At 30.7% G+C, this 27,274-nt stretch overlaps 1 protein-coding gene and 5 non-coding genes across 6 annotated transcripts; 5 read left to right on the top strand and 1 right to left on the bottom strand.

The window, feature by feature from the left end:
- The first annotated feature begins 2,084 nt into the window (after positions 1 to 2,084).
- On the top strand, positions 2,085 to 2,280 carry LOC117908104. The gene has a single exon (XR_004650157.1). It is a non-coding gene; the product is annotated as a U2 spliceosomal RNA (small nuclear RNA).
- A 902-nt stretch (positions 2,281 to 3,182) lies between these two features.
- On the bottom strand, positions 3,183 to 4,040 carry LOC117907074. The gene is made up of 2 exons (XM_034820445.1): positions 3,855 to 4,040; positions 3,183 to 3,716 (listed from the first exon to the last, which is right to left on the bottom strand). The coding sequence occupies exons 1-2, from the start codon at positions 4,003 to 4,005 to the stop codon at positions 3,517 to 3,519; spliced, it is 351 nt and encodes a 116-aa protein (XP_034676336.1). The 5' UTR covers positions 4,006 to 4,040; the 3' UTR covers positions 3,183 to 3,516.
- A 10,945-nt stretch (positions 4,041 to 14,985) lies between these two features.
- On the top strand, positions 14,986 to 15,181 carry LOC117908262. The gene has a single exon (XR_004650181.1). It is a non-coding gene; the product is annotated as a U2 spliceosomal RNA (small nuclear RNA).
- Positions 15,182 to 16,693: 1,512 nt separating this feature from the next.
- LOC117908112 lies at positions 16,694 to 16,889 on the top strand. Its single transcript, XR_004650158.1, has one exon. It is a non-coding gene; the product is annotated as a U2 spliceosomal RNA (small nuclear RNA).
- A 1,424-nt stretch (positions 16,890 to 18,313) lies between these two features.
- On the top strand, positions 18,314 to 18,509 carry LOC117908155. The gene has a single exon (XR_004650164.1). It is a non-coding gene; the product is annotated as a U2 spliceosomal RNA (small nuclear RNA).
- A 1,575-nt stretch (positions 18,510 to 20,084) lies between these two features.
- On the top strand, positions 20,085 to 20,278 carry LOC117908183. The gene has a single exon (XR_004650168.1). It is a non-coding gene; the product is annotated as a U2 spliceosomal RNA (small nuclear RNA).
- Positions 20,279 to 27,274: the final 6,996 nt, after the last annotated feature.

The following is a 27,274-nucleotide window of genomic DNA, read 5'->3' on the forward strand; positions in this document are numbered from 1 at the left end:
TTTTCAAATTTCATATAATTTGCTTTTTAACTTTTTGTTGATTTATTATTATTATTATTATTATTATTATTATTATTTTACTTTTTGTTGATTTATTATAAATTTCTTAAATTTTTTTTATTGAATAGAAAAAGCTAAAATATTTAATTTTTTTAAATGTTAAAAGTAAATCATTATAATTAAAGTGAACCTATTGGATTTTTTTACTTTTTAATACTTAATATGGTCAAACACTATTTTAAAAGTTAAAAAAAAAAAAAAAAACCTAAGACTACCTAAAAGTTTGTTCAAGAGTTTTGATTGTGTAATAATAGGAAAAACTTTAAGTCACCTTTAATATGAAAATTTACATTTTCACTATTTACTATATATTCTCTTGGAGATACATGGATTCTTTACACATGGATTAGAAAATTTTTAAATATTAGGGATTAGAGAGACTTTATTTGAAGATCCTTAAGAATTTTTTCACGATGATTTATATTTTATATTTTATAATAATTTATGATATATTTATTTGTAAGATATTTGATCATATTAAACTAATATTTTTTTTGTAATTTTATTTAATATTATCAACTAAAAAGGCATTTTAGGAAATAATAATCTAACTTAAGAAAAAATTTATTTTAAATAGATGAAGATAAAATTAATTTATAGAAGTTGGAGTTCATTTCTTTTTAAATTCGTGAATCAAAACTCACTTTTCTTATGAAGCTATTCGCATAGGATTGACCCATAATTCAAAGTGGTAAAGTTTAATATGGTATAACCCATTTTGGATTGAGTAAATCGTGACTACTAAATCGTGTTTGAGTCAAATTCATGTGCATAACATGTTTAAGAAATAAGTAGTTTTTGAGTTAACCTACATAACACGAATTCCACTTGAATTGATCCATTTAATAATCGTGTTGATTAACCTAATTATAATTCTAAATTATTTAACTTATATTTGACTCGTTTTAAATTTACTTTTGGATAGATAAGTCGATTGAATAATAAATATATTTGATTGAGATCTTAATCATATAAATTTATATACTATCTAATTCAACTTGATTATTAATTAAGAGAATTTGACAATTAAATGAGTTATATACATTGTTACTTGTTTAATAGTTAAGTCATATTTTGATTTATATTTTTAACCTTATTATTATTCATGTTGTGTTTGAGTCGACATATTTAGTAGAATGTTTGAACTTTGACATGATATGAACATGACTTACCAGCATAAATTGTCACTCTTTCTCATAAAGGTCATAAAAGGGAAATTGAATTAGACATTTGTTTAGTACAATGGATCAAACCAATTGATTTGATTTGGATCTTAAAATATTGATAAAACCTTTAGGGTTTGTTTGGGAATGTTTTTGAAAACTGTTAAAAAAAAATAGTTTTTATGAATAATTTAAAAAAGAAAATATAGTTCTATATTGTTTTCTAGAATAAAACCCTATTAGAGAATTTAAAATATTTTCAAGATGTTTTTTATATTCCCAAATATTTTTTAAAAATAAATTTTATATTTAATATTTTATTTTTAATTATTTTTCATATTTGTTCTATTATTTTTTTAAAAAATAAAAACAAGCGAAAATAATTAAAATATGTTCTCAAAACATTTTATTTTAATTTTTTTAAAAAGATAACATTGTTTTATATTCCAAATATATACAAATTAAAAAAAAATGAGAAAGAGTTTGATGCTTTGATCTTATACCAATGTTAGTTTCATTCCCCAAATTGGTCCTCCACTGTAATTTATGCCTTTTTATTTTTTTTTATTTTTTTTATCACGTGGGAATAAAAATCATATTTTTCGACTTGAAATGTAACGTATATGATGCTTCTTTTATGACTTTGGTTTGCAACACCGAGCCACATAAACGTTACATGCTGAAATGCATATCTATATGTTTTCTTTATCAAATAAATGGAACTTTACATGTTCAATGTGGCTTCTATTCGGTTCAGCTCCATATTACACATGTCGGAACTGACAATCCCACATCGCTACTATATGAGATGAAGTTGCAAGCCACATGATATAAAAAGAAGATGAAGAGACGGATCAAAGCATACCTTTCTCGGCCTTTTGGCTAAGATCAAGTGTAGTATCTGTTCTTATCAGTTTAATATCTGATACGTGGGACATCGTCCCACATGATATTAAATTTATTTTTTCAGGGGAAGGGCCCATCACAATAGCTTGCTATTGGGGTCCTTGAGCGTCGCCCTCGCGTTGCACTACTGCTTGGGCCCGGCGCACCCCTCCAACTTCTAGCTTCAAGTTTTTGGTTTTCTGAGACTAAAGGAACTGTAAGCGAATGATGTAGACAAGACCATGGCAGGATGGTCGTATTTGAGAATTGGTTTCTAGATTGTAGTGAATGGGTTGCGGCAAAAGAGGTTTGTTCTGTTATATGTTTTGGGTATTAATATTTATGGAATTAGTTTTTACCAGTTCTCATGGAGGAAGTTATTGGAAATGGCAAAGCCCGTCTAGTCTGTGGGTTGTGAGGGGAAAGGTTTGTGGGGTTTGGTGGCAGAGGAATGTAGATTGAATGGTGAGATCAAGGCATGAGTAAGATTGAGATTTTTGGAGTGTTTGGCTCAGTCGTTAGTTGGAACCTCTGAGATGGGACTCGAGAGTGTGGGGAATGGGGAGGAAGATTGTGGTGGGAATTTTTGGTGGGGCTGAAGAAGTAACCTGGAGAATTGCTGTTGGGTGGAATGGGCCGAAAAGAGAGATGATGGAATCGTTCAATTGAAATCCAAGGAGAATGACAGCTACATTAAAGTGCAGAAAAATGTTCGATGAAGATGATGATGTGTCCATGCTGGACGGCAGTGTTTCCAGTAGAAGTATTCATCCTACAAATGAAAACCTTTTGACAGCAAAGCTGAACTGGGTGTGAGATGTTGTGAACGACATATCTTTTAATTTTTTTATTTTGACAATTAAAAAATAGAAAAAAAAAACAGATTAAAGAATATTTTTGAATTGTTTTCACTTCTTTTTTAAGAATTATTTTTAAAAATATTTATATAAATATTAAGAATAATTAAAAATAAATCATTACGTATAAAAGTTATAAAAAATATTTAAACATATAAAAATAAATTAATAACATTTCAAATTCTGAAAGAAACTTTTATGAAGTAGTCTCTCTAGATCTTCATATAGATTGACATCTGATTGTGGTTACATCTAGCAGTTCTTTGAAGTTAAAACCATATGTATAAAAATAACAAACAGGAAGAACAATGGGAAAATTTGAGCGTGGACAGCTACCTAAACACACATTAACCAGGGAATGCCCAAGTAAAATTAATTAATTAATTAATTAATTTTTTCTACAGTGACTGAATATGAATACTGGGAATTGACTCTTCTGTTGCTAAAAATTGCTGCAACATGAGACATGGTGATTGGGTAAATGCTACCCAGAATAGGTTAAGACATGGTGAGAGGCCTGGGTCTATGAAGATTTTCTTGCATTGTATGGACTAGGAAATTGGGGAGTCCGTAGAACCGATTGATCGAGTAAATCCCACCCAAAATAGCAGCCTAGAGGTGGTACATGGCGCAGAATGCAGTGGCGAGAATCTGAACTGCAGAAACTTGGAAATGAAGAAATGGAGAGATTTGATCGTGAAGGTGATGAAGCCATTGCGGATGTTTCTTGCCATGTTCCCATGTAGTTGTACTGCAAATTTGCATTCAGAGAGTGTATCAGTACAAGCCACTAATATTATATGACAAAAAATGTGGGTTATGGCAGTAATTAACATTATTTAGAATGAAGACAAAGTTGATAGCAACCAAGCTCCCTGCTGACACTTACTGAATGTGTCTCTCATTTCTCCCTCCAAAGCTCCTGAAAACCCACACAAGCATAAGCCTACAATCACACCCACAAACAGCACTAGAAAAGCATAGAAGCACATAGCCTTGAGCTCCATCCTCAATGGCTTCTGGCACTCTTTTTGTTCCATCTTTTCCTTCTCTCTGTGGCTTTCCAAACAGGTATGATGAAAAGCCCCTACATACACTCCTATTTGTAGGTCCTGAGAATTGGATATCAAACTCCCAGTCAACTCCCCGAGTCTTGCACCACACCCCTATCCAGCTACGTCTTTGAATTCTCTCAAAATTTTCCCTTACCAGGACCAGTTCCACACCGTATTAGCGGTATGGTCTTGTGGGTATTGGAAATTATGTGATGGTTCATACCTGAGTAATAAACCAAACATGCCCCCACATGAAGTAGGTCTGAGATCCTATGGTTGAGATTGTTGGCATTTATAATGAGGAGATGGACAATGAAATTGGTCAAAGTCTCTACAGTCTTGACGCGTGGAAGAAGACGGATCAATAATAATCGGGAGAATTGTGTTTTGGGTCCAGCTGGCCTAAAATTTAACATTTGGTCCTCCAACCACCCATATTTAAGTCCAAGGATATGAGATAGTAATTAACAAAAATACCCACTTGACTTATTTTTGTCTTTATTCTACTACTTGCCACTCTTCTTTCTTATTTAACCATTTTTTGATTTTTCATTTTTTTTAAACTCTTTTATAAATAATTGAAAAATTACATTATTTTTTATTTTTAAATTATAAATAAACAAAAATTATATTAACTATTCAAAGACTATTTTGGAAAATATTTTCTAAAAAAAATATTAATTTAAATTAATAAAAATTATCTTTTACATTTATTTTTATAGTTTACATTTTAGAAGTAAATAATTTAATGATTAAAATACCATTTAAAATAAATATATTCACTATTTTAAATTTTTTTATACTAAAAAGTATTTTAAAGTTTTTTTTTACTATTATAAAATAAAAAGTTCAATTTTTTTTTTTTTAATCTTCTTCCTTCCTTATTTTAATAACTTTTTGAACATGACTTTTAATAATAAGTTATATGAAATGCTACAAATTTGTTTATTAATGATTTTTTTTAATGATTTGAATTAATTGAAAATTTATTAAAATAAGAAAAAGAAAAATAAAGAAAGTGGATGGATTGAGAGTTTTTATTTTAAGTACTCGATTAAAATGATGATGGATGGAGAGTTTTTATTTTAAGTACTCAATTAAAATGTTTTCATATGACCTAATTTTAGAAGTGGATTATATCAATACATAGTAGAGATTTATTTATTTATTTTTATATAAAGAGGGTTGAAAGATATATTTACTTGTTTTAGATGAAAACAAATAACTAGAAATTATATATATTATATTTGAGTTTGGTTTTAAAATATTTTTCTAGTTTTTATTTTTATTTATTTTTATTTTCTATATTGTCTCTTTTTGAAAATACGTTTAAGTTATGACAAATATGAAATTTGTGTCATTGTACAAGGGTATTACACTAATTGTACAAGGGAAATGTGCTAAGTGTACAAGGGTGTATAAGGTTTCTAATAGATTTTGTACGATTTTTAAACAACTTGAATTTGATATTAAAACGATTATTGATAGTTTTTTTTTTCTTTTTTTTTTTACCAAACTATTTCATTAAGACATTCCCTACAAAAATTAACACATAAGAAATAAAATTTTGAGTTATTTGAGTTACTGTACAAGGGTATTACACTAATTGTACAAGACAAATTTATTAATTGTACAAGGGTGTACAAGATTACTTTTTGTTATGAATTTCAAGTGATTTTGAAAAACTTTCCTATTTTTTTCCACTCAAAGATTTTTCCCCCACTCAAATTCTCTCACTCAAGAATTGTTTTGAATTTTATTTTTAAATTTCATCATCAAAATTTTGTAATTGCATATTTTGTTTTTTAGTTTTAGCAATGTTCTTTCTTTTCACTATTTTTTTTTTTGTGAAATTTTATCCAAATGAATCTATATTTAAAATTATAATCATATTTATAAAAATTTTTACTTAGATTATCTTTAATTCTTTTAATATATTTATACTCATTTATTTAAAAAATGAAAAACTTTTTTTTTTTTTTTTTTTTTTTTGTAAACATGTTGTATTACCTTTCAAGTAAAAAATTAAATAAGTTTGAAAGTCAATAAATAAAAAAATTAAATACCGTTTTCAATAATTTTTAGATAAAATTTTATATAATATATTTTATTTAAAATTTAATTTTTAAAGTTTAACTAAAAAATTGTATTGACAATTTTCTTGTTGTGGGTCAAAATACTTTACATTAATCTATCTAGATAAGAAAAATTATTAATATAATATTAGAACTTCATATCTTAGTTATTTTTTTTAACAAATTTATCTTTTTAAAAATTTTAAAATAAAAACATTAAAATTAAAAAGTTATATATATAAATATATATATATATATATATATATATATATATATATATAATAAAGTGAAGTGATAGTTAATTTAAAATTTTTTAAAATATGGTTAATGTAGAAAATATAAAAAATAATTAAAAATAAGAGAAAAATATAGATGAAAGGGTAATATAAATTTAAAATAAAAAATTAAAATTAAACTAAAAGATAAAAAATATTTGAATGAAAAATCCCAAAATTTTTATCATTGCTTTTAATAAGAGCAAAAAGATTCAATATCTTTAAAAATGAAAAATAAAAAAATATTATTGCTTTTTATTTGACATAAAATATAAATATATATTGGAATAAAAAGGAAAAAAAAAAGTTAGAAATGAGTAATATTTAATAGGAAATAGAAACGAAAAAAAAACACAAAAAAAAAAATTAAAATTCACACTCACTTGTAGGCATATAAGGGATAAGGGTATTTTAGGAATGAATGAAAAACAATATCATTCATCTTAATTTTCATACTTTGTTTAGGTCTTGAGCTTAAATATAGGTGGTTGGAGGACCAAATGTTAATTTTTTGGCCCAGCTGGCCCAAAACACAATTCTCCCATAATAATCAACCAGCCTTGTAGAACAATTTCAACACGCCTTGATAAACAAAGGAAAGGGTAGACTTATCAAGCCTTGCTCGTCAATTAAACTTAATTTAATACCATATTTCATCTATTACCATTATTTTAATGCTTTCATGTTCCTAGTATATGGGATTTTGAAATATATATATATATATATATATATATATACAAAATTTAAAAAATATATTTATTAAAACATAAAACTTTTAAAATTATGATATTTTTTAAAAAGTCAATTAAAAATTATATTTTGAAAAGATAATTTCGATTGAATTTTGTAATTATCTTTTGAACTCGTAGATTTGAAAACATTTTTTACAATTAGTGTATTTTATTCTTTCAAAAATCTCCTATTATACCTTGCCTAATTGTTATTGTGAGTCTTTTCTGGCAAAGGTTGATTTGGTCTCCCACGTTAAATAGAATCTTTAAAAGTTAAATGGATTATAAAGGGAGTCTACATTGGAGTTATTTTGTGGATTTTAATAATTAGATAAGATATTTTATAATAGATGAAATTATTTTTTGAATGAATAAAAGTATATTTTATAATAAACCAAATTAATTTTTGAATTAATGATTTTTTTTATTACAACCTTACAAAACTTTGAGATTTGATGATTTTTCATACTCATCAATTGAATATTGAAAAATCTTAGAAATTTAAGATTCATTTAGTCAAATTCAAAATGACATCATAAATTGAATTACTGTGAAACTAAAGTTTAGTTAATCTTAATTTTGAAAATAATAAAATAAGATTTGAAACTAATAATTACATTTTAAGTGTGATTAGGCAAGAAGATTTCCAAAGTGGTAATCATAAAGACAAAATGAAGCCAAAAAAAATCAATAAGAAAAAAAAAAATCTCAAAAAGAAGTGTTTTTCAAGACCTAAACTTCATAGGATCTCTTTGTAAGGTTGTTGGTGCACTAGGTTTTTCATGTATTATATTATTTATTTATGCATCAAAATCATCTAAAACTTGTTTTGTTTTAAATTATTTAAAATTGGATGATTTCATATTTTTAACTAAAACCTTGTGTCAAATGTTTTCCAAACTTATTTAAAAAGTTCTAAGTTGAAAAAGATAGTTGTTGAGTAAAAAACAACTCAACCGATTAAACTAGATCAGGAACCAGTCAACCTGTTCAACTCCACCAGTCGATGGGTGCAAAAACCTTCTCTCTCTTCCAGAACATTTATTCAACTTGTCGAGGGGTGGTCAAGGTCCAACGGTCACCTGTCATGCATTAGATGCTAACAACTAGTGAACCGTTCCAATGGGAACTCGACCGGATAAACTCTCAACGGCTTGTTTGGTTTTTTTTTTCCTTTATAAAAATACTATAATCTTCATTGTTTTGAGAGCGTAACCTTCTTAAACATTTCTTGAATATATTTGAGCCTTAGGAGAGTATTTTTTCAGTGTACCTTATTGTAGAACTTGCATATCATTAGTGCACCAGTAAATCATAGTTTTTCTTATACATTTGAATTTAAAGTTTATACTGGGATTTTGTAAGAATATTTCTTATCCTTATTTATAAATATTTGAGAGGAAAAATCTAAGTGTGATGTATCACTTAGGGATTCTCAAGTATGGGTATTACTTGAGGGGTTGTTCAAAAGTGAAATATCTCTTTAGAGTTGTAAAGGGCGTTTGAAGTCAAAAGTCCAAGATGATTGATTAGAATCACAATATAATTGTATTGCTTGAAGATTTAGGTTAGAAACCTTGAATTAGTGAAATCTCAAGTTTTGGATTGAAACTAGAGAAGAGTTGACGTAAGTCGGGTTGTGTCGAACCACTATAAAAATCTTGTATTTGCATTATCACTTTCCTACTATTTTACTTTATATGCAATTGTTTTTATATTATTTTATTATATATTTGCATATGTCTTTTGCATTCACACAATTTAAATTTACAAAAAAAGATCATCACTCTATTCACCCTCCTCTAGGATAATTACCTTATGTTGGATTAGTCAATTTTTCTATAACTTGTAATGAAAAATTGTTTTACCTAATTTACTTAAAGTGCGATAGACATAACTATAAATTTTATTGTGAAAAACCGTGACAAAAAAATAATAATAGCGAGAAAAGAACAAAAGAATGAAAATAAAAATACACAAAACACACGATGATTTACCGACATAAAGTTTTAATTACATAAAAAAAAGTCTTACTTTTTTTTTATTTATCAAAATCTCTTTCTAATTTTTTTCCTAATTATATAGGAACATTCTATATGAAAAATTAATTGTATAATCTTCAAAAATGTTTATTCCTAACAGAATGTTTCCTTTATAATAACAGGAAATCTCCTTACAATAATATTTTCTTCCAAACTACTTTCCAATTTACTCAAAAACAGAATTTAAGATATTTACCAACAATTTTCAATAAAACATTTTCATTTTTTTTTTTGTTATATTTGATTCTTGGAAAGTATTGGAAAATGATTTTCTGGGGGTTGTATTATTAAAAATATCAAAAAATAAAATATAATAAAAAATATTTTTAAATTATTTAGTATTTATATTAAAAAAAATAAAATAAGTAAAATGAGTTTGAAATAACATAAAAAATAATAATTTATGGACTTTGAATCTATTTTTTATTTTCCGTCATTTTTCTTTTTTAATATTGTTCTTCACATTTTCCGAGAACCACATAGCCTTGATATTTGTAAACTCTTGTGAATTGCAATATGATCAAGATTTAAATTTGTGAATAAAACATTATTAACTTTATAAAGTTACAAATGAGATATCATTTTGTAAAGAATTTACTTACGAGGTAGCCATTGTTTTAGTTATCAACATCAACATCATTTTGTAGGTCTCTCAAATCTTGGTTGCCACTACCATCTACTCTTATTGAATCACAATTGGTTTTAAGATAAAATGATTAAAACCCGATTCAAGAAATGATATATGATGACGAATTGCACTAAGCTTTAAGCTCTATTGCTCGATTATTTTCTTTTTCATATTTATATTGTCATTATTGTTGGAGACCCTTTTGCTTTGTTTGAGATATGAACTGCCAAAAAATATTTTTTCTTATTTCTTTGGAGTTGAGATATGGATGTTGATTTTGGGAATTTAACAATATTGCTTCTGTTTTGTGTGGAAGGTTATTCAACAAGTCCACTGTAAACTCCTTTGAGATATTGACCTTTCATCATCACCACCATCATCACTTCAATAATTTTATTGAGGGGCCATCTTTACTATAAAGATTTCTTTACCAAGAAAGAAAACAACTAAGAGTGTGGGAATGGGCTCTCTGTTGTTCTGCAATCATTGAATAGCTCATGCTGATTGCTTGGGCTATGAAATTTCTCTGGAAATTGGATTACTAAATTGGTGAGTCCAAAAAAGTGATTGATCGAGTAAAGCCCACCCAAAATTGCAACTTAGACACTTTAGAAGATGCAGAGTGTAGAGGCCTTGACAATCTGAACTGCATACACTTGGAAATGAAAAAACTGAGAGATTTCACCCCTGAAGTAATAAAACCATAGCGAATGCTTCTTCCGATATTTCCAGATAGTTGTACTGCACATTCACAGTTGAAATTCATGTCTTATTATGGTAAATTAATGACAGCCAAGCTCCTCACTGGTATTGAAACTATAGAGAACAAAGACAATATGCACTTTACCTAATGCCCCCCCAAATGGGTCTTTCTTTTCTCCCTCCAGACCTCCGGGAAACCCATACAAGGAGAGGCCAACAATGGCACTCACAAACAGCCCTGTAAGGGCATTCAGACACAGAGCCTTCCACCCCATTCTGAGTAACTTCTTGGCTTTTGGTTATGTTTCTGGCTTTCCTACCTGTTTTCTCCATGTACCCTTCTACAATTTATAGGCCCCAAGGCATAGATTTCAAATGTCTTTGTACTCTTTCCATTCAATTGTTGTTTGAGTCTTGGAGACGTAAAGCGTGTGGAGCAAGGTAGAAGAGTTGATGGACTTGGGTTTTGGGTTGGAGATTGTCAAGGTGCCTTGTCAAGCCTTCCTCATCAATCAAACTTAATTTATTGAACATGCTTTTTATATTTCTATTTTTCTTGGTCAATTCTTAATGCAAGTCAAGAAAATAACAATGTTTGACTTTTTTTAACATAACCCAAGATAGATGGAATAAGCTCCTAAAAGGAGGGCTAATTAATTATTAGCTATTGATAAATTAATAAATTATTTATTAATTTATCAATAAATAAATATTTATTTATTTAGAGAATATTAAAGGGTTATTTAAAAAAAGTAGAGATATTTTCTATGTTGAAAAAAGGATAGTGTTTTAGTCTTTCGATAGTATATACAAATTTTAAAACATTTTGAATGGTTATTTTCTCAAAACTAGAACCCAAAGAAAGCAGGTGAGAGGCTAAGAGGGAAAGGATATGGGTTGGGTTGGGCAGATTGTTGCTTGATTTTAGGCTGGGCTTTGTTGAAGGGTTTGGTTTCAACTTTGAACCGGTGATAATGGGCCCAATTATGTGCGGGTTCTTCTTTAGGGCCAGGCAACGACCCAGATGAGGCGATCCCGTTTCATGTACCCGTCTAGAGAATATAATTTAAAGAATATATCAAACCCCCTTGAAGAATTTAACAAATACGCATGAAAATTTAATGTTTTCAAAATTGGACCGATTAGTGAATTGAACATGATCATTGGTCATGTTTCAATCGTGATGGAAGTATGATATTACAAATATAAAATGTGAAGACATCGGCTCAAAAGATGAAGTTGATGAACTAATTAAAATTTTTAAGGAAACTTAGAGAATTTAAATAAAGGCTTATAATCATTTTTAATAAAAGTTTACTTAACAACTATGTTTGGTTCTCCAAAAGTATGATGAAAAGAAGATAAAAAGAAAAAATAGAAGAAAAAAATAATAAAAGAAAAAAACTTAAATTAGTAAATTATTTCTATATCTCATTTCAAATTCACTTATTTTTAACCCTTTTATTTAAAGTTTAAATAATTTTAAAATTCATAAGTTGCTAATTAATTTTAATTATATTTGATTTATTTTTTTCAAATTATAAACAAATATAAGAAAATTATTTTTTTTAATATATTTTTTCGTTAGTAGTTTTTGAAAACCGAACATAACCAATATGCTTTGATTTTGGATAACTTCTTTCACTCTTTTGACTTATCTCTTAAACTCTTAAGAAACATATTAGTATAATTATTTCATTCCAAATTTTTTTTTTAATGTATGTAGCACTAGCAATTCCTTTATCATTAGTCTTAGGTGATGTTTATTTTTTGGTTGAATCGAAAAAAATCAAAATATTTGATTTTTTCTAATCAATTAAAAATAACATGTTAATATTAACTAACACAATTAAACCGAACCTCTTGATAACAAGTTTATTTCAATTACGTTAGTTGACATCAATAAGTTACTTTTAACTAAATAGAAAAAGTCAAAAAATCAAATATTTGAACTTTTTCTATTTAATAAAAAAAACAAATATCAAATTAGTCTTAAAAGGTGATGCTCTTATTATTTTTTCATTAACATTTTTATCTATTTTAACTTTTGAGGGGAGAATGGATCTTATAATGATATTATCATTGGTCTTGTATTCTTTACAATTTTTTAAAGTTATTGTTGATATCCTTGAATGCATAACTAAGAAATTTATTTTCCTTAATGCTATGTTTCGTTCCAAAAATTTGAGAGAAAATGCAAGGGAAAATAATGGAAAGAAAAAGTAGGAAGAAAAAAATATGAAGGAAAAAAATTTTTTAAATCAATAAATTATATTTATATGTTTCTTAAAACTCATTTAACTTATTTTTCTCCATTATATTTATTCTAAACATTTGTGGAACATTACTTAAATACCATAATCTTTGTAATGCCTTTCTACCTATTTACCATCCAAAAGTTTTATAATTTGATCATCTTGCTCAAGATTAATGTGATGTTTGTTTTTTTTAACTTTTTATTGAAAGCAACTTGTTTTGAGATTTCATATAATTTGCTTTTTAACTTTTTGTTGATTTATTACTTTTTTGTTTTTTTGACTTTTTGTTGGTTTATTAATTATTTCTTAAATTTTTTTATTGAATAGAAAAAGTTAAAATATTTGATTTTTTTAATGTTAAAAGTAAATCACTATAATTAAAGTAAACCTATTGAATTTTTTTTTTTTACTTTTTAATGCTTAATATTGTTAAGCACTATTTAATTTTAATTTTAAATTCTATTTAAAAGTTTAGAAAAAAAAATTGAGACTACGGAAAAACTTTAAGTCACCTTTAATGAAAATTTACATTTTCACTATTTATTATAAATTCTCTTGGTGATACATGAATATTTTAGACATGTATTAGAAAATTTTAAAATATTAGGAATTAGAGAGATTTTATTTATTTGAAGATCCTCAAGATTTTTTTCACAATGATTTATATTTTATATTGTATAATAGTTTATAATATATTTATTTGTAAGATATTTTATCATATTAAACTGATTTTTTTTAACTTTATTTTATATTATCAAGTAAAAAGTTATTTTATGAAATAATAATCTAAATTAAGAAAAAACTATTTTTAAATAGATGAAGATAAAATTAATTTATAAAAATTGGAGTTCATTTCTTTTTAAATTAGTGAATCAAAACTCACTTTTCCTATGAAGCTGTCTGCATAGGATTGACCCATAATTCAAGGTGGTAAAATTTAATATAATTTGTCATTTGTGGTATAACCCATTTTGGATTGAGTAAATCGTGTTTGAGTCAAATTCATGTGCATAACATGTTTAAGAAATAAGTAGTTTTTGAGTTAACCTACATAACACGGATTTCACTCGAATTGATCCATTTAATAACCGTATTGATTAGCCTAATTATAATTCTAAATTATTTAACTTACATTTGACTCATTTTAAATTCACTTTTAGATAGATAAGTCGATTGAATAATAAATATATCTGATTGAGATTTTAATTATATAACTTATACATGATTTAGTTTGGCTTGATTATTAAATAAAAGAATTTGACAATTAATTGAGTTATATACTTTGTTACTTGTTTAATAGTTAAGTCGTATTTTGATTTATATTTTTAAGCTGATTATTATTCGTGTTATGTTTGAATCGACATATTTAATAGAATGTTTGAACTTTGATATAACACGAACATGACTTACCAACATAAATTGTCACTCCTTTCCATAAAAGTCATAAAAGGAAAATTGAATTAGACATTTGTTTAGTACAATGGATCAAACCAAAGAATTTGATTTGGATATTAAAATATTGATAAAACCTTTAGGGCCTGCTTGGAAATGTTTTCAAAAATGGTTGAAAAAATAGTTTTTACGAATTGTTTTTAAAAAATTGTTTTATATTATTTTCTAGAATAAATCTCTATTAGAGAACTTAAAATATTTTCGAGATATTTTCTATATTTCCAAATATTTTTTTTAAATAAAATTTATATTTAATACTTTATTTTTAATTATTTTTCATATTTGTTCTATTATTTTTTTTAAAAAAAATATTTTAAAAACAAGTGAAAACATTAAAATATATTCTCAAAACATTTTATTTTATTTTTTTCAAAAAGTAATATTGTTTTATATTCCAAAAAAATATACAAATTAAAAAAAAAATGAAAAAGAGTTTGATGCTTTGATCTTATACCAATGCTAGTTTTATTTCCCAAATTTGGTCCTCGACTGTAATTTATGCCTTTTTTTTTTAATCACGTGGGAATAAAAATCATATTTTTCGACTTGAAATGTAGCGGATATGATGCTTCTTTTATGACTTTGGTAAGCAACACCGTGCCACAAAAACGTTACATGCTGAAATGCATATATCTATATGTTTTCTTTATCAAATAAATGGAACTTTCGATGTTCAATGTGGCTTCTATTCCGTTCAGCTCCATATTACTCATGTCGGAACTAACAATCCCACATCGCTACTATATGAGATGAAGTTGCAAGCCACATGATATAAAAAGAAGATGAAGAGACGGATCAAAGCATACCTTTCTCGGCCTTTTGGCTAAGATCAAGTGTAGTATCTGTTCTTATCAGTTTAATATCTGATACGTGGGACATCGTCCCACATGATATTAAATTTATTTTTTTAGGGGAAGGGCCCATCACAATAGCTTGCTATTGGGGTCCTTGCGCGTCGCCCTTGCGTTGCACTACTGCTTGGGCCCGGCGCACCCCTCCAACTTCTAGTTTTAAATTTGGTTTTTTTATTTCTGATACTAAAGGTATTAAGTGTATGGTAGACAAGACCATGGCAGGATGTATTTGAGAATTGGTTTCTAGATTGTAGTGAATGGGTTCGGCCAAAGAGGTTTGTTCTGTTATATGTTTTGGGTATTAATATTATGGAATTAGTTTTTACCAGTTTTCATGGAGGAAGTTATTGGAAATGGCAAAGCCCGTCTAGTCCGTGGGTTGTGAGGGGAAAGGTTTGTGGGGTTTGGTCGTAGAGGAATGTAGATTGAATGGTGAGATCAAGGCATGAGTAAGATCGAGATTTTTGGAGTGTTTGGCTCAGTGGTTAGTTGGAACCTCCGAGATGGGACTCGCGAGTGTGGGGAATTTTTGGTGGGGCTATAGAAGGTAACCTGGAGAATTGCTGTTGGGTACGATGGGCCGAAAAGAGAGATGATGGAATCGTTCAATTGAAATCCAAGGAGAATGGCAGCTACATCAACGTGGAGTATAGAGAAAAGTAAATTGAATTTGTCAATAGAGCTCAAGTGCAGAAAAATGTTCGATGAAGATGATGATGTGTCCATGCCGGACGGCAGTGTTTCCAGTAGAAGTATTCATCCCCCAATGAATACCTTTTGACAACAATGCTGAATTGGGTGTGAGATATTGTGAATGACTTATCTTCTAATTTTTTTATCTTTTAGAGTAAATAAATAAGAAATCGTGTTTGAAAATTTAAAAAAAAAAATAGAAAAAACATATTAAAGAATATTTTTAAGTTGTTTTCACTAATTTTTTAAGAATTATTTTAAAAAATAATTATATAAATATGAAAAAATAATTAAAAATAAACAATTACATATAAAAGCTAGTTTTAAAAAATATTTAAAAACATAAAAATAAGTTAATATCATTTCAAATTCTGAAAGAAACTTTTATCCTACAAGATATCATGTTTAACATTTTCTTTTTCAATTTTACAACAAAATTTCAATTATTTTTTTCTATTTTTCTGTGTTGATCATATTAGATGCATTTAGTTGTGAATTTACTCCTGATTCAGTGCTATAAAGATCAAGTGTCCATTATTGGACCTGCTACAATCTTGAATTGAGCTCTTAATTTTCCCTTTTTGGATAATGCATTGAGAAGTAGTCTTACCAAGACAATGGTGAAATCCGTTGAGCTATTATTTGAACTTAATTCCGAATCAGCTGCAGAAGTTACAAGAGCTGAGTGACTCCAAGTAACGTTGGCAGTGACTGATAAGATGGACCGAAGCGGTCAAGGTTTCAGGGTCTGAGGTCCTGAGATGGGCCTAGAACCAGCAGTCCATTAAGTTGGATTAGTCGAAGAATGCTTAATAGGAATTAATTTGAATTATTGGTGTGTCTCTATCTAGGCTTCTAGTTCTAGCTTAGTCATGTCGGAACTGACAATCCCACATTGCTTGTGTATGAGATGAAGCTGCAAAGGACATGTTATAAAATAAAGACGAAGAGACGTTGGGAAGCATACCTTTCTCGGCCTTTTGGCTAAGATCAAGTGTAGTATCTGTTCTTATCAGTTTAATATCTGATACGTGGGACATCGTCCCACATGATATTAAATTTATTTTTTTAGGGGGAGGTCTCATCGCAATAGCTTGCTATTGGAGTCCTCGCGCGTCGCCCTCGCGTTGCACTACTGCCTGGGCCTGGCGCACCCCTCCAATATATTGTCCCAAAAATTGTTTATAATACGAAATTCAGAACTGGTATTGGAAAATTTTATCCTTTGAGAACTTGTGGTTTAGCATAGAACTGTGCCTTCTATTGATTTTTAAAAAACATGGACACAATGATAAAGCAAGTTTTTGAGATGTTTTTGGGCCCCACAAGGGAATGGATGGAGTTAGAACAAACATGTTTCTCTTTAATCTAATGAAGGTAGTTGATCCCAGTAATTAGGATTTTAGGCTTGTTTCCGTTGTTATTTGTGTTTGTCTTGTATGAATTGGTTCTTATACTATGAGTTGACAACAGTACTGCAACTGCATTTAGGTTTTAATGGGTTATCTTGTCCATTAGAGAATTTGGAACTATGTTATTTTCTTATTTGAGCTGCTGTGGTGTAGTTGCACATGGTTATAATAAATTCCATTACTTCTAACTCTTGCATTGTTATGGTTTGCATGATTTTTTTTTTTTTTGATAACCGAGGAACCTTCCATGGCCAAGCCCTTAGGACTCTCCATGGGACCTAAACTTGGGGGTGTTGACTGTCTTGCAACAATCAGCACCAGGTAAATTTAGGGTATCATCAGTGACAAGATTCGAATCCAAGACCATGTGTCACTTACTAGGACCATACTCTAGTGTTCGTCTTCCAACTGGGCTACCCTGGTGAGTTTTTTATGATTTGCATGATGAGAACAATTTTCTTTCCTTAAAATAATGTTTGGTATTATGTTAATGCAACATATGTGGGTGGCAAGACATGCCTTTTATCTTTTTTATTTCTTTATTTTTCTCTATCATTTACTAGAATCTTGAACAAAATCGTTACATATTTATTGATGATACTGTCAGTTTATTTATTCAAGAAGTCATAAAAATCAAGAATGAAACATAAAACACCCACTGACAGCTAGTCATAAGGTCATCTTAAAGTCATCCTAAGGTAACCAGAATGGATTTCTTAAACAGGTTTCTCGTCTACATTTGATTATAATTATTTCATTCTAGGAGTTTCCATATGAAATAATGTTGGTTTGTTAAAGAAAATTTATCATCAGTAGTTTGTCACATATGCCAACTCTGTAAATTTTGAGTACAATAGAAAAGATGTAGAATTGTTCTGCCCAGATTAAGCTTTTGATATGTAGTTTTATGTCAAATTGTATTTGTGACAGTGAGTGTTAGACATGATCCAATTGCATTTCCATGACACCAAGGTGAAGTTGCCATACATTTAGATAATTACATTATTTGGTAACCTGAAAATTGGGATTCTTCATGGAAATGAGCATAAGGAGAACACACCAGTCACAGAAGGAGACAAGAAGTGGGAAGTGCTGTCCCACATGGACAAGATATGAAATGTGGCTGTACAAGGACATAGCATAAAAGGGAGTCGAGGAGACGGTTCAAAGCATACCTTTCTCGGCCTTTTGGCTAAGATCAAGTGTAGTATCTGTTCTTATCAGTTTAATGTCTGATACGTGGGACATCGTCCCACATGTTATTAAATTTATTTTTTTAGGGGAAGGGCCCATCACAATAGCTTGCCATTGGGGTCTTTGAGCGTTGCCCATGCGTTGCACTACTGCTTGGGCCTGGCGCACCCCTCCAATATCTTGTCCCAAAATTTGTTTATAAATGCAATAGTCTGAGCTGGTATTGGAAAAATTTTCTCTACTCCAATCTCTCTCTTTTAAAATTGGGTGTTAAGGAGTGGTGAGAATATCAGGGATGGAGAGCTGTGAGAATCCATGTGGATAGCATAGACTCTTTCTTTTTGCCATCTTTCCTTTTCTGATCCTAACAATGTACCCCTTGCTTTTTTGCATCCACAACAACCCATGATCTGAGCATGCAGTAGTCTCTTTCTTGCTTCTCTAATTTAAATCCACCCATTGTAGTTTTCTGTCAAATTGTTTTTTCTTCCAGGGATATGGTCTTAAATGATAATTTAATCTGAAATTGATGCAGCCCAAATGGAATGTTGTGATACCTAAGATGTTTCAAAATGAGTATATTGGCAGTGCACCTTACATGTCCTTTCTGCCCTTTTCTTTATCTCCAAAAACTCTATACAAGAGGTCAATTTTTTATCCTCTTATCTGATGGCTCGAGTATTTTAAGCAATCAGGAAGTGGTTTTTCAGGTTTAGAGGTTTATGGAGAAGCTTCTGGATGTGGAGCCCCTGAGAATACCTTATCAAGGAGCTGTTTCCCAGGCAGCCAAGAAATTTGGTAATTTTCCTCACCTTGTTATTTCTTCTGCACATTATATTTTTCAGTTGTCTTGGATACATGTTCTCTTTGAGATCATATGTAATATGGAGAAGCAAACCTAACATTGAAAAATGTATTAGTTGGAAATTTGTGGGATGGATGTTTGACTATAGGACTCATATTGGGAATGCTTTCTGGGTTGAGTAGATAACCAGGACAATCTGCATTGTTCATTACTTTCTGGTTTGGCTATATATCTTTGGTTGGTTATGTTTTCAAGGAGATAAAACTGTTTTATGTTAATAAATATAAAATAAAAAATTTGAAAAAGAGTAATGCCTTGACCTTATACCAATGGTAGTTTCATTTCCCAAATTGTTCCTTGACTGTAATTTATGCCTTTTTTTATTATATTATCATGTGGGAATAAATATCATATTTTTCAACTTCAAATGTAATGGATATGATGCTTCTTTTATGACTTTGGTATGCAACACCGTGCCACAAAAACTTTACATGTTGATATGCATATATCTATATGTTTTCTTTATCAAATAAATGGAATTTATTTAATCATAGTTAGTACACAAAAAAAAATATAAAACAAAACATGGCAAGTAAAATGAAGGAACTCCCAAAGATTAAACATCATTTTTAACCTTTAATTCAAATTTGCATCTTCATAATATGAAATTATAATTATTATGGGCTTCAACATTATCCTTATAATATAGATTAATTTCTCTTTATTAACATATTATTTCATGAAATTGGAGATACCAATTATGCAATGTTATTGTATGTACTCTGGAAAAACAGAAGAATAAGTTGAACAACCTTCAATGTGGCTTCTATCCCATTCAGCTCTATATTACACATGTCAGACCTGACAATCCCACATTGCTTGTGTATGAAATAAAGTTGCAAGCCACATGATATAAAAATAAGATGTAGAAATGTTAAAAAGCATACCTTTCTCGGCCTTTTGGCTAAGATCAAGTGCAGTATCTGTTTTTATCAGTTTAATATCTGATACGTGGGACATTGTCCCACATGATATTAAATTTATTTTTTTAGGGGAAGGACCCATCACAATAGCTTGCCATTGGGGTACTTGTGCGGCGCCCTTGAGTTGCACTACTGCTTGGGCCTGGTACGCCCATCACAATTGCTTGCCATTGGGGTACTTGTGCGTCGCCCTTGAGTTGCACTACTGCTTGGGCCTGGTGCACCCCTCCAATTAAAGTCTATAAATGCCTTAACAGTTTCCTTGGCTAATTTTATGGAGTGTAGAACAGAAATAGTCAACTTTTGGCAGTATAAACCCATAACTCTCATGGCAATGGAACCACACTCGACACTGTCACAATGCAGCCAACCCATTGTGTGACTGTAGGAAGCTTGCTCAACTAGGTGTCTCTTGGATAGTCAAAAGATTAGGAAGAAGAATGTGAATAGAAAATGGTAAGTTCCATACTTTGTACTTTCATTCCTCTACTTCTGTTTTGATTGAAAAAATTTCAATGTAAACCAATGGTAATATTATGTTTTTGCTTGGCTTTGATTCGCTGAAGTGCTAGCTTTCAAGACACATTATGCTTGAGTTGCTTAGAGGAATAAGGAAGATGGAGGAAGAACAGATGAGCTTCCAAGCAACAATGAAGAAGTTATGGATGCATTTGATTTTGTATTATTGGTATAGAAAGTCTCAAATGTTTCCCAATGTAGAGGCCCTAATGCACTTGCTTCCTAGTAGGTTAAAGTTGAAACAGCTTGCTTCAATTCTAAAACAATAGATCTTTCTCTTCAAATTGATGTGCATCTATCTCTATGTATATATCCAAATTAAGCTGTTTCTTCAAGGTAAGTTAAAATTGTGGAGAAAAATGAGTACTGGGTGTCAGTGGACAATAAAACATTTACCTAATCTTTTTGATAGACTTTTGTGCAGAGTCATGTTAGGCTAGGGCAGATCATCCCTCCTCCACTTTCCATGTATCTACTCTTTTACTAATTTACTTCACTCTCACAACATGAGCACATGAGATTGTATGCACTCTTCTTTCATGTATTTATTAATTTTCTTTGCATCTATAATATGGATTACAAGATAGAAATGCAGTGGGATAAGCTTGTGTTCCAAGTTAGATATGTTGGTGATGATAAGTACTATAAGTATCGACAGTTTAGTAAGTGACCCCAAAACAGGTCAAAGAAGAAATGAAAGATTGGGGGCATGGGTTATGCATGTACTACTAGCCTACTAGCTGTGTGGATGGTTGATGGATGTGAGCAATTGATTTAACATAGTATCTGTATAAGGTTCTTAATTGATGCTCACTCATTCTAATATATTTTGATTTATCACCCCAATGTAATGTATACTTTTATTTGTTCTCATTATTTATTATTTTCTTCATCTGTGCTGCTTAAGGATTAATGGCTACCAGTTGCAGAGATAGCGGCTGTGGTTATGCACCAACTATCTTGTTTTTTCCTTTTTTCTTTTTTTCTTTTTCAGTGACCCATCTATTTTTCTATTTCAAATAAACATTTTTATGTTGTATTGGTGTTATTGGAGTTCAAAGAAATAATTTTCCTAAATGTTACAATAACAAGCATGGGAATTCACTTATCCCAATCTAAAATGTCAATTTTTTTTTATAGATGTGTTTTCACCTAAATGAAATGTCTTTATCTGTTGTGTATTGGTGACTGTCTCCACATTTTCAGTAATTGATGACTGAGCTGGTTTCATGCCTCTTTGTTTGTGGCCAAAAACTTATGTTGTATCTTTCTCAGTAGTCCTGAAGAACAGAGGAATCTCGTCTTCCCCAAGCATATATAGAGGGTGGATCTAATGAACTTGTAATTTCTTTTTTTCAAGATTTCCTTTTGTACTCAGTCTGTTTTTCCTTTATATCTATGTTGGTAATGGTGGGATAAGTGATTATAAGGTGGAGATGGCGACTGATGGCATGCCTTATTTATGGAAATTTTCATGGATTCACTGGGTAAATCTTTCATGTATGCAATCTGTTTCCTCCTTCCCTGATCTAAATGAGTACGTCTCTTTGTGATTGAAAATTTGAATAGAGGAAGACCAGTTATATGTTCTCTTTACTGTCAAACTCGAGTACAATTTTGAATAGAGCAATTTCTAGTTTTCTTAGACGATTCACACTTGGGTTCCAATTTTGGTTCTTTAGTTTAATCATTTGAACAGCTGATTTATGCCTACAAATCGTTCTCTTGATTTAGTCAAATCTGGTTATAAACTATTGCACTCACTTGTCTATTGGTTCTTAAATGAGGTGCAAGTTGGTTGTAGGATAGTTTTCATATATGAGAATGGAAGTTCATTTGTAGAATGCTTACAGGTTGTTTCAAGTCTTTCTACAAGAATGAGAGTTTTCTTGTTTGATTGATTGTGGCAGGTCCTTGTAACTGAGGTGTGTGGAGGATAAGAGTGGAGTTTGGCTTTTGTCAATGAAATCTATCACCCAAATGTGGCTAAGATTTGAGGTCAACACCCAGTAGTATAGCTTATGTGGGTGGTTTCTGCTGTTGTAACACAAATTCAATGAGGAATTCAATTTTATTTTTTTTCTTTTAGGTTACACTTTTGGAGGTCCTTGAGTTTTTGGTCTGGCTCTGCTTGTTTAAATGTCATCAATAGCAACGCGAGGGCTGTGAGAATTCCTTTCACATGTAGTTTTGGACTTGGTTTTGTGGAGAGATTTGATACTCTCTCCTCTTTTCTTTATTCTCTTTTCTTCAGGCTATTGTTGAAGTGGATCTGGTATCTTTGGTTTCACCTCAGTTACAACAATCTTGGCCCCATCATAGGCCTAATCACACTACTCTTATCCTTACTCCATACTCATACATTTATTTTTCAAATGTGCGTTTTCGACAAATCTAAATATCTAACACGGTTCATCATCAAATCCATCCAAATGATCGGTTTGAATTTAAACTCAAAAATCCATATCAAGCTCTTTCCTAGTTCTAATAAATAAAAAGCAATCTGAGTTTACTTTTTTATGAGTAACAAATATTAAAAGAATCAACTTAGTTCAGGTGAAGAAAACCCACTATACCAAGTGTTCTATTATTCAATGTCTCTTCTCCTTATTTCAAACTAACACCTCTAGTACTGTTGAGGGCTGCTTTTTGTACCTGCAGCCCCCACACTTCCACTGCCTTGGAGGTAAGCCCTGTATTTGACACTTGGTAGAGGCCTTGCCTTTGTCACTCTCTTCAAGCCTTCTCTTCACCTCTTTCTTCCTCAGAGCCCCTCCCTACCCCTCCTTTAGGGCTCTGACTCGAGTCCCCCTCTTCTAGTATATTGGACTCCAAGGGGAGCAAATTGGCTTTAGTAGAACAAAGGATAAGTTGTTAAATTTTACATATTTACCTTTATTAATATTAAGCAATGAGGTTATAAGAGAGAAATATTCAAGAAAGGAACTAATGGTTGTGAAAATAAAAGCAAAACATTATTTTGAATTCAGAAAAAATATTGACTTAAGTAGTATTACTAAATTATTTTGTTGAACATACTTAAATTATGCTATTAACTCCCCTTGAAGCTAAGGAAAGAGGGTCCTGGGAAGTGTGAAAGAGCCTTATTGAGGGTAAGGAGTACTATATTGAGCCTTCAAAGACTGCACTCGAAAAAATGGGGCTTGAGGGAAGAGGGCAAGCCCTTAGGTGAGAGCATAGAAGGAACCAAGTGATGGGCATGGGAGAGAAGGGTGGGGAAGTGACCTCTGGACCCGAGGAAGGGCAGAAAGGTCCTAGTATTATCATTAGCCTAGAACAAGAAAGTTAATATTATCCTCATTCATTGTCTTTGGCCAGTTTTATTTGTTTGCCCTATACCACGGAAATAGAGAACAGTTTTGGCCTGTAGAGAATGAGTGGTAATCTAAACCTTTTTTTTTTCTAGCGCTTAAACGTACCCATGTTTCTTATATAATTATATTTATGCTGTAACTTGTCATGTAGTTGGTTAAAGTTGATGGCAGAACTGATGCAATCAGGGCAGTTTTGAATTATCATCTTGTACATAAGGAATCCTAATAGATCAGCCCCATTAGTTTCCTCTTATCTCTGCAATGATGAAAAGTGCTGGTACTTCGGTGTTCCTTAGACCTCCTAAATATGTTTGTTACAGAGAAAAACTCCCCTTTTGTGCTGCTGGAAAACCTCCCCTCTAAGGGCCTGAACCTTCATAATAAAGATCTAGAAGGAAACTACTTTATACTCTTTCAAAGTGCTAATAATCTAAATTTCAAGCTCATCTCAGGATTGCTCCCTTGTTTCTTCTCTGGGTCCTTGGTATCACCTTGCTCTGCAATCTTAGCAATCAACAAGGACTCTTCCAATCCTTATTTCATGTTTGTATATTTCTTGTTTCAAAGATGCACATTGGCCAATCTAAATTTCTAACATGATTCATCATCTAATCAATCCAAATGGTGGATTTGAATTTTATACTCAAAAAATCCAAGTTCAGTTTGCTCCAAGTCCTAGTATATATAAAAGCAATATAAATTAACTATTTTAAAACAAATATTAGAGGAAGCAACCCACCTCAAGTAGAAAGCTCCTCCATATACTTGACTGGTTTATAATTGCTTGACATATTAGTATTCCATTGTTCAATGCCTTCATCTCCTTAGTTTATGGTTGTTGTCAACAACTGAATAACTACAAAAATAAGAAAAAAGAAGCAAACTTACAGTAACCATAATATTCATACATTTACTCCCTAAGCCTTTGAAATATAGACATGATGGCTACAATCTAATTGAGTTGGAACGGTTCATTGCAAAGTATTGCTTCTAAGACTAGAAGTGTTAGAGAATCTTCAACCTGTTTGGATAATTTGCAGAGTCAAGTTGTTGGATTTTTAAGCATGTAAGAAGAAAATAAACGAGAAAAAGCAAGCAAAAACAAAAATGGTATATTATTTTGTGATGTAGGATGGTTGAAAATTGGGTGGATAGGGGAAAGACATGACAAACAAAAAGAGAAAGTTGAACAACAGTGATGATGAGCAATTTGTATTTTCTATATGTATATTATTTTGCTTCATTCTTATTTTGCCCTGTCCTCTCCTTCCATGTTCATGTTTCTGTTCAGTATCATTACTGAAATTTATTTAAGAACCTGGTTAAATTAAAGTATGTAGGTGAAACTTTGGGGATTCAGAGCCTGTGCATTGGTTAAATTAGTGAAATTCTAGCTCTCCACCAATATCTTATTATTGTTAATTATCATATTGTTGAGGCTCTGTTTGTGTTCAAGAACACAACACTATTTGTCATACACACACATACATACACGTATGTATAATCAGACAGAAAGCAACATGAAAATGTGAGTTCAATTTTTACTGATAGATCAGGACAATCAAAATGTTCAGCTTATCAAACCACTTGATTAACAATATAAAGAATATCCATGCTTGAGTTCCAAACACTGGGAATTGACTCTCTTACCAACAACAGCAATATCCATGCTTGAGTTCCAAATACTAGGAATTGACTCTGTTACCCACAACAGCAATATCCATGCTTGAGTTCCAAATACTGGGAATCAACTCTGCTACCAACAACAGATGCAGTATGTCAACATAGGATTCATATTGATATCAAGTGCTGAGTTTTTTTGGTGACTCAAGTCAAATCACGTGTGGCAGGTTGGTTGTCACAGCTGCCTGGCTTTTAAAGGTAGGTGAGCTTATTTCCAAAGATATTATTATATAGGAGAGATTGATTGGGTAAATGCTAACCAGAACAGGTTAGGCAATGTGGAAGCCTCATATTGGGGCTGTCAAAATTTTTGTTTAGCTGGATTACGAAATTGGGGAGTCGATAGAACTGATTGATCGAGTAAATCCCACCCAAAAGAGCAGCCTAGACGTGGCAGAGGACGCAGAATGCAGTGGTGATGAGAATCTGAACTGCATGCACTTGCCAATGAAGAAATGGAGAGATTTGATCACCAAGGTGATGAAACCATTGTGAATTCTTTTTGCCATGTTGCCTCGTAGTTGTACTGCACATTTAAATTTAAAAGTATATCAGTATAAGGCACCAATATGTGAGAAAAACAGTGTGAATTACAATGGTAGTTGAACATTGTTCAATGATAGCATGCACTTACCAAATGGGTGTGGAAACCCATACAAGCATAAGCCTACAATCACACTCACAAACAAGAATAGAAGAGCACGGAGACAAATAGCCTTGCACCCCATCCTGCATAACTTTTGGCACTCTTTTCGTTTCATCTTTGGCTTCTCTTTTTTTTTTTTGGCTGTCCTACCAGTTTTGAGCAGCCCATGCACCCTCCTGCTATTTTTAGGTTCTGAAATTTGGATTTCAAACAATTCAAGTCAACTCTCTGATTCTTGCTCAACACCCTTCTTAACTTCCTTTAGAATTTTCTCTGGCTAAGACCTCTTCCACCCTATATCAAGTGTGTGGCCCTGTGGGAAATGGAATTGTGGGATGCTCATACCTGCCCATATGTATCAAACATGCTCCCAGATGAAGTAGGTCTGAGATAGTAGGGTTGGGAACTTTGGATCAAGTGGGTCATAGGTGGGAGTTGGACCCAAAATTCTAATGGTGCAGGTGGTTGGCTAGTAATTCATACCAAGACTTGAGATTGTTGATTGTTTAGTTTGTAGTGGTGTATTGACAATGATGCAACCCTTGCCCACAAGATAATTCCCTTATCCAAAGTATAAAGCTGTCCCATATGATTTATTTATTAATGAACTTGTGTTTAGGGTTGGAAAATGGGCATTGTCAACATGCCTTGTCAAGCCTTCCTCACCATTCAAACTTAATTTATTTGATTGCTTTTCATATTACTACTATCTTTACCTAGTTCTTAAAACGGGTTTTTCTAAAGAAAATAAAAATGTATGACATATTTTAAAGTAACCCAAGAGAGATAGAATAAAGGGTTGGTTTGATTGGGCTCCTTTCTCATTGTGTTAAAAAAAAATGTTTTAAAATAATTTTTTTATTCTTCATCCTTAAAATGAATATCAGTCTTTGCCACTGTGCCTTATCCATAAAATGTATTTTTGTCTCTGCTGCTCTACCTAGATATATAATAAAACCTAGAGGGA

This window comes from Vitis riparia, chromosome 2 (assembly GCF_004353265.1).
Source record: "Vitis riparia cultivar Riparia Gloire de Montpellier isolate 1030 chromosome 2, EGFV_Vit.rip_1.0, whole genome shotgun sequence".
NCBI lineage: Eukaryota > Viridiplantae > Streptophyta > Magnoliopsida > Vitales > Vitaceae > Vitis > Vitis riparia.

What these genes read in the sequence shown, in the direction of transcription:
- LOC117907074 (XM_034820445.1), bottom strand. Translation starts at nt 4,005, where the DNA reads ATGGAACAAAAAGAGTGCCAGAAGCCATTGAGGATGGAGCTCAAGGCT. An exon ending in AGAAATGAGAGACACATTCA is followed by an intron (nt 3,717 to 3,854) that starts GTAAGTGTCAGC and finishes GCAAATTTGCAG; the next exon opens with TACAACTACATGGGAACATG.